Source organism: Heteronotia binoei, chromosome 16 (assembly GCF_032191835.1).
Source record: "Heteronotia binoei isolate CCM8104 ecotype False Entrance Well chromosome 16, APGP_CSIRO_Hbin_v1, whole genome shotgun sequence".
Lineage (NCBI taxonomy): Eukaryota > Metazoa > Chordata > Lepidosauria > Squamata > Gekkonidae > Heteronotia > Heteronotia binoei.
In genome coordinates this window covers 1,259,936-1,275,932 of record NC_083238.1, presented here as the reverse complement: position 1 = coordinate 1,275,932, position 15,997 = coordinate 1,259,936, and the positions used below count along the sequence as shown (strand labels likewise).

General features: G+C 44.9%; 1 protein-coding gene across 1 annotated transcript in view; it reads right to left on the bottom strand.

Annotated features, from left to right (window-relative positions):
* The window catches only part of ACMSD (aminocarboxymuconate semialdehyde decarboxylase), a 232,552-nt gene that overhangs the window by 150,933 nt on the left and 65,622 nt on the right, over window positions 1–15,997 (bottom strand). The window contains exon 4 of the mRNA XM_060257122.1: window positions 2,676–2,725. Within this exon, the coding sequence (XP_060113105.1) occupies window positions 2,676–2,725 (50 nt within the window). The remainder of the gene's footprint in view (window positions 1–2,675; window positions 2,726–15,997) is intronic.

Below are 15,997 nucleotides of genomic sequence, written 5' to 3'. Positions count from 1 at the left end.
TTGGAGCAGGGCAGCAAGGATTTGGATCCTACTGCCCATTGTTCCTGAGTCCCCAAGCTCAGTCCTAAAGGCTCCAATGAGCCAGGTAGGAACACTAGTAATATTATACAACATTAGTCCACATACACAACACAAAGAATAAATGGACATAGAACAAAGCAGTTGTGAGGTTTCACCTTTAAGACCAACTAAGTTTTATTCAGAATGTAAGCTTTCATGTGCTCTAAGCAGACTTCATCAGACAAAAATGGAATGGCAAGCAGTCCTAAATATAGAGAAAGTGGACAGTGAGTTAGTATGTGGGGTCATGGAAATGTTTTTAGCAGATTAAAAAAATCACAAATTGGGGTCTGTGTTTGTTAGTGTTGTTAACTGGGCTGAAACAACAATGGAGGGTGATAAAAAGCAGATTGATGTCATAGGAATAAAGTGCCATAAATAAGAGTTTGTGGTTAGTTCTGGGTTTAAATAGAGGGCATTAGTTTCTCAAGAGGTTTAAACATCATTCTAGTTTGCCATTAGAAAAAAAGAATACATTAAAATATAGTGGAAGATGGGTTAGTATATGTAATAAGATAAACAGCCAATATCCCTTATTTGAGTATATCAATACAAAAAACACATTATTCTGATACACTGTTCTAAAAGAGAAATACATTGGAATACTGTGGATGAATAGCTATACTCAGTGAGAGTTGGTATAGCATATGTAATGAGATAAAAAAACCAATATCCCTGTTCAGTCCTGGGGAGGTGTTTGTTCCAAGTTTCATAATAATTTGCAATTCAGCAATTTCTCTCTTTATTCTGTTCTTGAAGTTCCTTTGCAGTAACTAGATAAGCAGGACTCACTTTGTAGCAGGAGCTCCTTTGCATATTAGGCCACACTTCCCTGATGTAGCCAATACTCCAAGAGCTTACAGTAAGCCCTCTAAGAAGAGCCCTGTAAGCTCTTGGAGGATTGGTTGGGGTACAACCTAATATGCAAGGGAGCTCCTGCTACAAAGTGAGTCCTAGACATAAGTCTGAAGAAGTCTCACTCATGAAAGCTCATACCCTGCCACAAATTTTGTTAGTCTTCAAAGTGCTACTGGACTCTTACTCTTTTTACAGCTATAAAAACCACAACTTTCAAAAACCAGTGTGTGTGTGTGTGGGGGGGGGACATTTTAACTTTTCAGCACATTCAGTTGCTGACCTAAGAGTAGCAGTTATCTTATAAATAGGGTTACCAGCTCCAGGTGGAGATCTCCCACTTTTACAATTGATCTTCAGCTGGCAGAGGTCAGCTCCCCTGGAGAAAATGGCTGATTTGAAGGGTGGACTTTATGGTTTTGTTCCATGCTGAGGCCCCTCCCATCCCCAAACTCCACCCATCCTGTGGAGATGGGAAAAAAGAGAAGGAGACCACATGTTGAACTGGAATATATGGAACTATAAATGATTTTAAAAAATATTTAGAACTCTATTTCCAGACATTAAATCGTGCAATCAAATCCAAGAGTTCTAATTCCTAATCTGGTCTCTTTGAAAGAAAATAAAATTCTAGATAGGCACATAGAAATCTATTTTTTTAAAAAAAAAATTCTGAATCACTCACAAAGCAGCCAAAATAATCAGCGTTTGCAAGCCCACACTTTTGTGATCTCATTGGGGCAATTTATTTATGGGAGTTGCTGAAAGTAACAATTTGTTGTATTTCAGCCAGCTTCTTCAGAGAGGAACAGGAAAGGAGAGCAGCCTAGGGAGTGTTTTCCTCCATTTCATAATCAGGTCCTAGCTCTTTCCTATCAATTTTATTATAAAAATGACTTCTGAAGTGAATGCAAAACAGAGGGACTCTACTCTGCTTTTCTCACAGGTTCATACACTTGTGGCTGTGCCTGCTTCCACTGCCCCCTGCCCCCTGCTGCTGATATTTAGGCATATATATGTTCCAAAACAAACAGTTGTGAGTGTCTTCTAAGTCTGCCGAGGTTTAAAGGCACATGGCAGCTGTTGGGGTGGGGCTTTCCCCTGCTGGTCAGCTGGCTGGTGATGGGGAGGAGCTTGCAAAACCGCGGGATTCTCTACTGAGACCTGGCGACTGGCAAGCCTAATGGCCATACTTGTTCAAGGCCTTACAAACAGCTAAATTCTTGTGCTTGCACATACTTTAAATTTCAACCCACTGACTTTTTTTCTGCAGGGACCGTTGAAGTGGATCAGAATGCAAAAGATGAACAACAGTAACAGAGTGTTAGGACAAAGACGGAAATATGAAAAGAGCAAAATCTAATATTTTACAGTGCAGTCCTACACAAAGTTGCATTTTTCTAAATCCATTAAAGTAAATGGGTTTAGATGGGGACAACTCTGTTTAGGATTACACTGTTAGAAACCTCACGTAGACTCTTTCTGGTTTTCCAGTCTTTAGTAAATACTGCTTGTATGGCTTCAAATCATTAGACAAGCATGAGAGGCAGAACACTCTTTTAAAATGATAGCTAAGATCAGTTATCTGAGTGAAGCTCTACATTTTTATTCTTGAGGAGCAATGTTCTGGCATGCAGATTTCTATTGACCTGTTTTTCATTCCAGGTAATTGATTAATCAGGGCTCCTGCCTCCCACAATGAGTTTGCCGCTGTTTCAGTTTTGCAATACACATTGCAGCAATTGTTTTCATAAACTTACCCAATAGCTAAACATGACAGGAACTGTAGACAAAGCCTGGGCAGTGACACCTATGGGGAAGAAAAAGTACAACTTATCAAGAAGATGAAGATTGGAATGATCCTATGCACTGGGTTAGGCCATTCTGACAGGGAAGTTAGGTGAATACTTCTTGAAGATGCAAGATTTGTGCTACTGGATTGTCATAAACAATTCGACACTGTGCATCCCCCCCAAGACTGCCTCAGCTCTTGGAATTACACACTTCAATTAATAGTGTATATTAATCCAATAATTAATTGAACCCACCAACCACTTTCCCTATAATAGCTGTATAATGGATAATGGAACTTTTCCAGGACAGTTTGGCTGGGGCAGGGGGAGGGAAATGAACAGTTTGAAGAACACAAGCTGGATCCCGCACAGGGACCTTGTGAGAACCATGCATGGATCACTTATTTTCACAGCTATCCTCTACCTCAAGCAGCAATTTACAGCCCTTGGAAAGTTTATTTGTGGAGTAACAGCTATGCAGGTTGGGAGGCCATGGTGGGGAGGGGGAATAGGGGTTCATTGCTCTCCTCTTTACCCACATATTGCAATAATTGTTTTCCTCTTTACCAAAGCTGGAAATGGCTGCTGGGGAGGGGGGATATGGGAAAGATCAGTGACTGTCAGCACCTTGTGCTGATAAATTACAGGATCCAGTCCTATATCTTTTATATTCAAGGTATGACTTTGAACCTTACTTGTTTTAGAAAGCAGATTAATGGATAACTTTTGCACAGTAATCTGCCACTACTGAATTGCTCTTCAAGAAATAAACCCTCCATTGTTTCAGGAATACATCTTGTCTGAACAAGACTGCAAACCTACTAGAGGGTTTCTTTACTAAATGTTAGGGAGCAAAACTGCTGCAGTTATTCTCATTCCATACCAGCTTTTTAAAAAAACCCTTACATTTATATCATGCAAAAGAAAGCCTGTTCCCAGTTGTATTAATGCTCCTATAAAACTATTGAGACCATCCTTGTTATTACTGGTACATTCTTTTTATATAATAAAAAAGTATTTTATTGTTGTGTGCTTACTGTTAAAAGCAGTATGTGAAAGTGATGATAGAGGCTGTGAAGCACAACAGTGTTGTGAGAGTGGCAAGGTGTGGTCTAGAACATAATCACTTTCTCTTTTGTATCATGGCTGAGTTACTGTGTTGTAAAATATGAAAGAGAAAATATACTAAGGACAAATCTCTTGTGTCTTTCAAAATGGGGCAGAAGCAAGAACTTTGCAAAATGTAGCTTTCCTTTCACCCTGCTGAAACAGTCTATCTACACAATTATGCGGGATGGGGGGGAACCCCTACCCTTTGCTTTTTAAAATCTGGTCATACTATCCCAAAGTCAAGAACTAGATCCCCTAAGCAAAGTCAGGCTGACTTAACATCACACAGCTGGTGATTTTGAAGTGATGGTTTAATTTTATGTACCCTGGCTTTTTCTGCCATAAATAATCAATCTGCCTTCAAGATTAATAACAATTTTTTTATTCTCACGTAAACTTTTGTGGGAATGTAACTTAGGTCCATTCTGCACAGACAGCTTACTTCTGATTTTCACTGAAGTCAAGCTGGTTGGGTTTACTTTGAATGTTGTGCCTACATTCCACAACTTTCTCTCTCCAATTTCTATTGAGAGTTGCAGTGTATATATTCTACATACCAATGAGAAAAGCTGGGTAGTGTTCTGGGATTGGTTTCTCTTGACTGGTTAGTTTCACACTAGGTGTGCCTTTTGAAATAGGAGACTCTTTCAGCTGAATTGATTGTGGGATAGCTATTAGTGTCCCACCCCCACCCCCTTTATCAGTAGTCAAGGAATTTGCTGGAGGAAAAAAACCCACTGCCAGGTACTGCTTTAAGAATTTAGTGAGAGTCAATAATAATAATAATAATAATAATAATAATAATAATATTTAATTTGTATCCCGCCCTCCTCACCAAAGCAGGCTCAGGGCGGCTCACATAGCATAACATAAAATACAAACATTACAATAATCAAAGCATACTGTTTACACATTAATATTACAATTCACTTATATATACTATTACATTAAAACCATTAATTAAACCATCAAATTCAGTTCCAGCAAATTAGTTTGGTGCTACAGTCTCGGTGTTACTCATCTTACAATTTTAAGTGACGATGGTACAATAGGTTCCACATTAAGAAAAAGCCAGCTGAAAGAGGGTAGATTTGCAGGCCCTGCGGAACTGGCCAAGGTTCCGCAGGGCCCGCACCTCTTCTGGTAATTGGTTCCACCAGCAGGGAGCTGTGATAGAAAAGGCCCTTTCTCTTGTAGCTTTCAGTTTGGCCTCCTTTGGCCCAGGGATTGTCAATAGATTTTGTGAACCAAATCTCATTCTTCATCACATTCATTCTATCACCACTATTTGTCCCTGACCTTGGAGGAAACAGGCCAGCCATTGCAAGGCAGACCCCCGAATCCCCACGTTGGCAAGGTGACTAGACAGTAGCTGGCGGTCAACCGTGTCAACATTCTGTCAGGCGGGGGTTCATTGAAGCTCACAAATAAGCAGACTTGGTATTTGAAACAAAGTTGCATTTATTGGATACTTCAGAGTTACTCTAGCTTGGTAGGCATTGGAACTGATGGAGATCAGTTAAAATCATTGGCATTTAACATTCTATATCAAAGCAATTGCTTCTACCCCCCATTCCCAAAACAAAAGGCTGCTTTTGCATGTGAGAGTTTTCTCAATGTTCCCCCCTTATCTTTTCAGTTCGTGGTTACATTTTCCTGGAGGCAATGTCCTTGCTGCCTCTAGGGAGGAGGTGAGAATCTGGCACATACTTCCTACTTCAAAAGAGGACGTGGCAACCTTTGATATTCCTGGGAAGCTACTCTCTACTCCCCCCCTCCCTCTTTACTATTCTGGCCCCTGTGTTAGTGAGCACATCTAGGCATTAATCAATATGGTTAGTAATCAGCGTTTGGCAATAATATTAATGAACAGAGCCTGACATATTCACATTCATCTTATTCTTACAGCTTGTCTTCCTGGGATGGCCAAAAGGCTTGTCCCTGAAGGCTCTTTATCTTCAAAGGGGAACTCTTGCTTTTGTTAGTACTAGGGAAAGAGAGGTTCACATCAAGCACTGGCAACAATCTACAACATTCTACTTTGATATGCAAGGTCTTTCTCATGGTTAGTAACAGCAGTTCAATATGGCAGCTATTAAGCTAATCAGTTTATTTCAGGAAAAGCTAGATTGCCTGGGAGTTCTGGGTGTTCCGGAGATATATTGGCCTGAAACAGATTAATAAAGACTTGTGATTTCCTCATTTTCATTTGTAAAATATTGTTCATGACTGTCTGTGATGCATCCCAGTGTTTTTTGTAGCAGCCTAGGTTGTTTCATACCCATTCCAGCCTGTTCCAGGGTGTTCCAGAGGCATTTTGACCAGGAATGGGATAATAAAGATGTTGTTCTGGATGTGTGAGTTCCACTTTTTATTTTCTAGAATGTTGTTCTGGAGGGCCAGTGATGCAATCCAGTATTTTTTGTGGCAGCCCAGGTTGTTTGATGCCCGTTCTGGCCTGTTCTGGAGGCCTTTTGGCCTGGAACGGGCTCATAAAGATGTTTGAGTTCCAGTTTATTTGTTCTAGAATATTGTTCTGGAGGGCCTGTGATGCATCCCAGTGTTCTTTGTGGCACCCCAGGTTGTTTGATGCCCGTTCCAGCCAGTTCCATGGTGTTCTGAAGGCATTTGGCCCTGAACAGGGTAATAAGGACGTGTGAGTTCCCCTTTTTCTGCTGTAGAATATTGTTCTCGAGTGTCTGTGATGCATCCCAGTGTTTTTTGTGACAGTCTACATTGTTTTATGCCTGTTACAGGCTGTTCCGGCCCGTTACGGCTTTTACCCTGTTCCTGGAAATAAATATAGCTGGTGGGTTAAGAGTGTAAACTGATACAAAGTTAGGATCAAATGGCAAAACAGTGTAACAAGCAAACTGGAGTACCTTTTGGCCTGGATAGCATTTGTGTGGGAAACCAATAAAAGGTAATAAAAATTGCCTGTGAATTGCTATTGCTAGGTAAAACATAAGGACATGTATTTTCTAGTGATGTTCTTGTCCACATAATTGTTAGTACATTTGGGGGGGGGGGGGGTTGGTATAGGTCCTACTGTGGGGGATGTGGAATGTTACAGTTTATAACCCAATCTTGTCAGATCTTGGATGCTAAACTAGGTTGGTATTTGGATGGGAGACCACCAAGGAATACTCTGCAGAGGAAGGCCAGACTGCAGAGATCAGTCCCCCTAGAGAAAATGGGGGGCCTAGAAATCTTACAGAATTAACAACAGATCTCCAAAGATGTTGGAGGATGGACTGTATGCCATTATACCCTGCTGAAGCGTCTCAGGTTTAAAACTACTTATCCTCCTTGTGCCCTTTCCTGACCCCCACCCTCCCCTGACTTCACCCCTAAATCTCCAGGAGTTTTCCACCCCAGAGTTGAGAACCCTATTTGGAATTCTAATTTTGGTATTCCCTGAACATGGGGATGTATGGCACGTGGTGGTCCATATTGCTTTTTGGGGTGTAGAGGGCAATCAATCAAAATAGTTCCTTATTCAACTCTCCTCTGAAATACAGGCTTCTTGGTGGCACTCCAAATGGAAGCTTGTGGTGCCAGAAGCAGTGTTTGGACCGGGCAGCATTGCAGATCTTCTTGCAGGGGACAGTGTCCCGAGTGTGGGCATGTATCACTTGGGGTGGTCCAAACGTTGTTTTGGGGTACAGCCTGGCCCCAGTGTCTGCCTCCCAGGGGGTACCTTGCTCTGCAGCAGCTGGCACAATAACCGCTCATTGGACCATGAGGCAGCACATATTTCTTGAAGGGTAGAGTCCCCTGAACAAGGGGGTGTATGATATAGAGGGGTCCAGACCTTATTTTGGGGTTCAGAGCTTTCAAACCCTCTTCTGTGTTTTTTTTTTAATTCATGAATAAGTAACAAATAAGGAATGGATAAGGAATTGCAAATAAGGAATTATCTTCAGCCTCCTGAATTCAGTGGGAAGTGGGGATTGAACACGCAACTATGTGATTACCACGTGAGTTACTGAGGCTCGTAGTGATTACTCTGAGAACAATAGCATGACCTTGTGGATGAAACACGTCAAAACAACAGCCATAGACAAGAACCGTAGCAAATGAGAGAACAGTGTAAATGCTTTAACAATAATCTGGATTTTTATAAGCCGGCTTCAGTTCTCAGAAAATCTGGCTCAAACATGAATGTAGAATCCCCCAGAGTTAGGAAAAAGCTCAGTATGAGCTTAGGCTGGCCAAAGATGCCAGAGTAAGAAAAAGAGCAAGGACATGGTAGGCCCATTGCGAGGGCAAGAAAGTGAAATTGTAACAGGTAATGAAGACAGGGCAGAACTGCTCAATTCCTACTTTTCTCAGTCTTCTCTTCTGAGGGAAACAGTGCTCAACATGGCAAAAATGGAACATATAAGGAGGGTATGAAGTTCCAACCTAGGAACAGCATAGGGGTAGTACATAAACACCTAGTTTCTTTAAATGAAATTAAGTCCTCAGAGCCAGATGAACTGCATCTAAGGGTTCTAAAAGAGCTTGTGGATGTAATTTCTGAGCCTCTGGCTATTATTTTTGAGAATTCTTGGAGAACAGGAGAGGTGCCGGAAGATTGGAGGCGGGCGAAGGGGAAAAAAAGATGATCCGGGTAACTACCGACCCATCAGCTTGATGTCTATACCTGGAAAAGATTTAGAGCAAATCATCAAACAGTCAGTCCTGGAACATTTAAAAAGGATGTGATTACTAAGAGCCAGCATGGGTTTCTCAAGAACACGTCATGTCAGACTAACCTGATCGCTCTCTTTTTTTTTTTTTTTTTGAGAAAGTGACTACCTTGCTGAATCAGATTCTGTTACCAGTAGGGGGATCTGTTGACAGATCGCACCCAAAGAGTGCTTGTGAATGGTTCCTCATCCTCTTGGAGAGGAGTGACAAGTGGAGTGCCTCAAGGATCTGTCCTGTCCTGGGACCTGTTTTGTTCAACATCTTTATCAATGATTCGGATGAAGGAATAGAGGGAATGCTTATTAAATTTGCAGATGATACTAAATTGGGAGGGGTTGCAAACACAGAAGAAGTCAGAAACAGGATACAGGATGACCTTGACAGGCTAGAAAACTGGGCTAAAATCAATAAAATGAATTTTAACAGGGAGAAATGTAAAGTTCTGCATTTAGGTAGGAGAAATCCAATGCATGGTTATAGGATGGGGGAGACTTATCTTAGCAGTAGTATGTGTGAAAAGGATCTAGGGGTCTTGATGGATCATACGCTGAACATGAGTCAACAGTGTGATGCGGTGGCTAAAAAGGCAAATGCAATTTTGGGCTGTATCTACAGAAGTATAGTGTCCAGATCATGTGATGTGATGGTATCGCTTTACTCTGCTCTGGTAAGACCTCACCTGGAGTATTGTGTTCAGTTTTGGGCACCACATTTTAAGATAAGATAAGATAAATTTATTTTTATATCCCGCCCTCCCCCGCTGATGGCGGGCTCAGGGCAGCTCACAGACACAGAACACCGTGATATAAATAAAATACAATATAAAACAAACAATTTTAAAATACAATTCAGTTACAATTCAATTACATAGTTAATTAAATGGATAAAACGGTGCTATAAAGTGCTATAGATCACAATCATGCACAAGATGGCTGCATGGCTACAGATCCGTTTAACCAGGTTCTGTCCCAAAAGCAAGCTGAAACAGAGAGGTTTTGCAAGCCCTGCGGAACTGGTTCAGGTCCCGCAGGGCTCACACCATCTCTGGAAGTTGATTCCACCATCGAGGGGCCATTGCTGAAAAGGCTTGCTCCCTGGTTGTCTTCAGTCTAGCCTCTCTTGGCTCAGGGATTTTTAAGAGGTTTTGGGAGCTAGATCTCAGTGCTCTCTGGGGAACATATGGGGAGAGGCGGTCCCTAAGGTAGGCAGGTCCTCGGCCATATAGGGCTTTAAAGGTAATAACCAGCACCTTATAGCGAACACGGTACACAACCGGCAGCCAGTGCAGGTCCCGCAGCCCAGGCTGCACGTGTTCCCACCGAGGTAGTCCCAGCAGCAGTCTGGCCGCTGCGTTCTGCACTACCTGAAGTTTCCGTGTTCGGCATAAGGGCAGCCCCATGTAGAGGGCATTGCAGTAGTCTAGTCTCGAGGTGACCGTTGCGTGGATCACAGTTGCTAGGTCGCTGCATTCCAAGAAGGGAGCCAACTGCCTTGCCCTCTTGAGGTGGAAGAAGGCGGATCTAGCCGTGGCAGCTATCTGGGCCTCCATTGATAAAGAGGATTCCAGTAGCACACCCAGGTTCTTGACCCTGCGCACTGGTATCAGTGGCGCACCGTCAAAAGCCGGTAGGGTGATCTCCCCTCCTGGTCCCCCCCCGGCCCACGCAAAGGACCTCAGTCTTCGCCGGATTCAACTTCAGCCCACTCAGCCTTAGCCAGTCAGCCACGGCTTGTAACGCCTGGTCCAGATTTATAGGGACATCGCCAGTCCGGCCGTCCATCAATAGATAGAGCTGGGTATCATCAGCGTACTGATGACAACCAAGCCCATACCTCCGTGCAATCTGGGCAAGGGGGCGCATGTAGATGTTAAACAACATCGGGGAGAGAACTGCCCCCTGAGGCACCCCACAGTAAAGTGGGTGTCTCTGAGACAGCTCCCCCCCAATTGCCACCCTTTGTCCCCGACCTTCAAGGAAGGAGGAGAGCCACTGTAAGGCTAGCCCCCGAATTCCTGTGTCGGCGAGGCGGCGGGTCAGCAGCCGATGATCGACCATATCGAACGCAGCCGACAGGTCTAGCAGCAGCAATACTGCCGAGCCGCCTCGGTCCAGTTGCCGCCGGAGGTCATCCATGAGGGCGACCAAGACTGTTTCTGTCCCATGGCCCGGGCGAAAACTGGACTGGCATGGGTCCAGGGTGGAAGCGTCCTCCAAAAAATCCTCTAACTGCAACGCCACAGCCCTCTCAATAATTTTGCCCAAATTTGAGAACGGTCGGTAGTGTGAGGATATAGACAAGCGGGAACAGGAGGGTGATGAAGATGGCGAGGGGTCTGGAGATCAAGTCCTATGAGGAAAGGTTGAGGGGATGTTTAGCTTGGAGAGGAGGCATCTGAGAGATGATATCTTCAAATATTTGAAGGGCTGTCATATAGAGGATGGTATGGAATTGTTTTCTGTGGCCCTGGAAGGTAGGACCAGAACCAATGGGTTGAAATTAAATCAAAAGAGTTTCTGGCTCAACTTTAGGAAGAACTTCCTGACCGTTAGAGCAATTTCTCAGTGGAACAGGCTTTCTCGGTAGGTGGTGGGCTTTCCTTCCTTGGAGGTTTTTAAACAGAGGCTAGATGGCCATCTGACAGCAATGAAGATCCTGTGAATTTAGGGGGAGGTGTTTGTGAGTTTCCTGCATTGTGCAGGGGGTTGGACTAGATGACCCTAGAGATCCCTTCCAACTCTATGATTCTAATGTCCTCCTAAGGCCTACTGCTGTCCTGGATAACAGAACTATATCATCTGAAAAGAATAGGGCTGTTAGGTGACGGTCTGTCAGAGAGGGAGGATGGGTATCAACCAGGCTGAGATTACTAATCAAATCATTGATATAAATGGCAAAAGGGGAAGGGGCAGGAAGCAGCCTTGTTTTACTCCTTTTGCTGATGGAATAAGATTAGTTAGAAGCCCTTGTTTATTACATCTGACTCTGACAACAGTGCCTGGATCAAGAATAGAAGTCTCCTATCAATTGAGGTGGCACTGAATTTTCCCAAGAGGTTCTCTCTTGGTATGGAATCAAAGGGAGGTTTTAAGTTTATGAAGGCTGCTTAGAGGGAGGGTGTTTTCTTGGTCACATATTTGTCAATCAAATGAGATAGTATTAAATTATGACCCAAAGTGGATTATCCTTCCCTAAAGCCAAACTTGTCCATCAACCAAGACATTTTCCTGTACTAATCAACTCTTGGTTTTTCTAAGAGGTGACTTGCATATATTTTGCCTAAGATACTCATAAGGCTGATTGGCCTATAATTAGCTGGACCCCTAGGTCCTTTCCACATATACTACTGTTGAAAAAAGTTCCCCTATCCTATATGCATTTGATTTTTCCTACCTAAATGCAGAACTTTACATTTATCCCTGTTAAAATTCATTTTATTGGTTTCAGCCCAGTTTTCCAGCCTATCAAGATCATCCTGTATCCTGTTTCTGTCTTCTACTGTATTTGCAACCCCTCCCAATTTAGTATTATCTGCAGATTTAATAAGCATTCCCTTTATCCCTTCATCCAAATCATTTATACAGATGTTGAACAAAACACGCTCCAGGCCAGATCCTTGGGGCACTCCACTTGTCATTCCTCTCACAAGCACTCTTTGATGTGGTCTGTCTATCAGTTACAGATCCACCTAATGGTAACAGGATCCAAACCTTACTGAAATCAAGATAAGCAATGTCTACAGCATTCCCATGATCCAGAAATGTAGAAACTTTTGCAAAAAAGGAGATGAGGTTAGTCTGACATGACATTTAAGAAACCCATGCTGGCTCTTAGTAATCACAGCCGTCCTTTCTAAATGTTCAAGGACTGTTTGATGACTTGTTCTAAAACTTTTCCAGGTATACATGTCAAGCTGACAGGTTGGTAGTTACCCAGATCTTCCTTTCCCCCCTTCTTGAAGATGTTGACAGCATTTGCCCACCTCCAATCTTCTGGCACCTCACATGTTCTCCAAGAATTCGCAAAAATTATGGACAGAGGCTCAGAAATTACATCCATGAGTTTTGTACTCTTGGATGCAATCCATCTTGACCTAAGGACTTCGTTTCTGTTAAAGAACTAGGTGTTTATGTACTATCCCTATGCCAATCCTAGGCTGCAACATTTTCCCCTTATCATCTGTTCTGTTTTTGCCATGTTGAGCACCATTTCCCTTGGAAGAGAAGACTGAGGGAGTTGAGCAGTTCCATCTTCTTTTCATCACCTGTTACAGGTTCACTTTCCTGCCCCACAATGGGTCTACCATGTCCTTGCTCTTTTTCTTCGTAACAAAAGAACCCTTTTTGTTGTTTATGGCAACTCTTGCTAGCCAGGCTCATACTGAGCTTCAGTTTTTCTAACGCTCTCCCTATAAGCTCTAGTTATTTATTTATTCATCCTTGGTTATAAGGCCCTTCTTCCATTTCCTAAATGAGTCTTTTTATTTCTCAAGTCCTTAGAAAGTCATTTATGGAACCACCTTGGCTTCTTTAGGCTCCTCCCATTTCCCCTTCTCATACGAATCATTTGTACCTTCAGTATTTCACTTTTAAGGATTTCCCACCCATCTTGAACTCCCTTCTATTTAAGTATTTTTGATTATGGAATTCTATCCAGCATAGCTTTAAGTTTGTTAAAATTTGCTTTCCTGAAGTCAAACTTATATGTCTATGTACAAGTTTTCTCTTCTCCAAGCCTGTAAATTCCAAAATTACATGGTCACTACTTTCCTTTTGTAGATAGATAGATAGATAAATTTATTGTCATCGTTCTCAAAAAAGGAAAATGAGAGCAACGAAATGAGGTGCTCTTCCACAAACATACCAACACATCAACACTAAAGAAAAGACATATACATAAACCATTTAAATACATCTAAAACAAATAACCATTCATAACCCTACATTTAGCCTACATCTAAAACAAATAACCATTCATAGCCCTGCATTTAGCCTAACCACAGCACTTGGATAGAAGCTGCCCTTAAATCTATTTGTCTTAGCCTTCAACACTCTATATCGTCTGCCCGATGGTAAGATCTCAAATAGCAAGTGGCCCGGATGTGAAGGGTCCTTTAAGATCATTTGTAACTTCCTTTTACATCCCATATTATACAGATCCACCAATGAGGGGAGAGAGCATCCACAAATCTTCTGTGCTCTTACCATCACTCTTTGGAGCACCCTTCTCTCTGCTTCCGTGCAGCTCCCAAACCACACGCAGAGGCAATAAGATATAATGCTCTCAATGGAACTACGATAAAAGGCAACCAGCAGACTCCCTGATAGTTTTTGTGATCTTAAGAGTCTTAAATAGTATAGTTGTCAGAACTGGTAACTTTACTGTGTGCTATGAGCCAAACTGTTAGCTTAACCGACTCCATGCTGTAACCAGATACTAACCCAATGTGCCTTGCGCTAGGCCACTAACACAGATTCATGTGCATTTCAAACAAGCTGTGATCACTGAAGGATGGCAGATAACCCCTGGTCAACATCTGCAGGTGGCCTTTGAAGCCCGGCCGAACAGGCCTTCACAGCGGGACACTATCCTTTCTCCTAATAACAAATCCTGGGAAAGAGACAGTTGTCTCCAAACCGTGTGAAAGATGGTTTTATTATTGCTTTTAGTATTGCTACAACAACTGCATAAAATGTAACAAATGCCAGGCCTTGGCATCAGTGTTATCTTGTACCTCCAGCTCTGTAGTTCTCAATAAACGCCTATACTTTTGTAACGAGTTTGGGCCTCGATTGAAGTTTCTCCAGTTCTGACATTATAACACTGATCCCTTTATATTGGGACTTATCCGAACTGGCAACCTGGCTGGATGGCAGCAAAGGCTCCAGACAACGGAGAGCCCAGTGCACCACCGGAGGAGAGGCCGCTAGAACCGGGGGTGAACGCGGTGAGACGCAAAGTCAAGGATCTGGCCCACTTCTCCACGGACGCCTTCCCCTCGCGGAGCTGGAGCCCGCGGAAGTCCACCACTCTGATGGACACGGCGGACGAGAGATACTGAGTGCTCGCCACCGGCACGGGGGGAGACGAGTGGGACCTCGACCGAGACGAGGGACCGATCCCAGGGAGCGGAGACCCGACCCGGGCACTCCGCAACGAGCTGTTCGACTGGGTGAGAGATATTCACGACCAAGTGCATCAGTCTCGCGTGCAGATGGCCGAAGAAATGCAGCAGCAATTGGGCGTGATCCGGGATCACATCCGCGCCCTACAAGGAGCTCTACCGGCAGCGCCGGCCGGGCCGCCTAGCGGAGGGCCCGTCCCCCCGGCAGCCCCGGTGCCCGCCGCACCAGGTGACGGGGGCGGCGGCCCCATCGGGCCCCCGGCGCCAGCCCCGCCGGCCCCAGCGGTGTCTGCAGTTCCGGCGGTGCCGGGAGCCCCGGCCGCGCCTCCGGCCACCCCGGCAGTCCCGTTACCCGCGCCGGGCCCCGCCGCCCCGCCTCCACCAGCACCAGCGGGCCCCCAACCCGCGGCGCCGGGGGGAGGCGACGGAGGGGGGACCCGCGAGCTGAAGATCACGTTCGATGGGGACGGGGACGAAGTAGAATACTTCACCATCCAGTGCAACAACTTTTTCACGCACTGGGGAGCGAGCTACCCCACGGAAGCAAGCCGTGTAGACCACATCGCCTCCAAGCTCAAAGGGGCCGCGAGGAAATGGTACGTGGGGCTGTACACCGGGCGGAAACCCGAACTAGCCACAGTGGCCGACTTTCTCCAGGCGATGCTACGGCAGTATGGGGACCCCCTCCGGGAAGAAAAGGCGATCGAAGCGCTCCAGAGGATCGAGCAGGGGAACCGGACCACCCGCGAATATGCCACCGAATTCATGGCGCACTGCGCGGCGGTGAGAGGCTGGAGCGAGTTGATGAAGTACACGGCATTCAAGAACGGCCTGAACACGAACATCCTCGACCGATGTTACCACCAAGGGCGACCCGACACCCTGGTGGGCTGGATCCAATTAGCGGGGGAAATGGAGACGAACCTGCAACACGTCGGGATGCGACGCCAGCAGCAACTCGGGAAGAAAGAGGGAAAACCGGCCCTATCCACTCCCAAACCCGAGGGGAAGAAAACCCCCGCAACCTCCACCCCGGTCGGGATCGGCCAGAAATGTTTCAGGTGCAGAGACCCGGGGCACCTCGCCGCCAACTGCCCGGTGAAGCCAACGTCGACCCCCCCCCGTCCAAGCCCTTCATAGCCAACCCGAAGAAAGGGGGGGCGCTTCAAGGAGCCCAGTCGGGGCGCCGTAGCCGCGTCCATGGCGATTGACAAGGATATTACCACCATTGAAGAATCAAGTGAGGAGTCGTGGGAACCCGAGCCAGCGGAAAACGACAACAACCTGCTTTAATAGGTGCCGCAAAGCAGGTCCGCGAGTCGCCGGCACCAATGACGGTGAGAGTTACCGGGGAACTTTT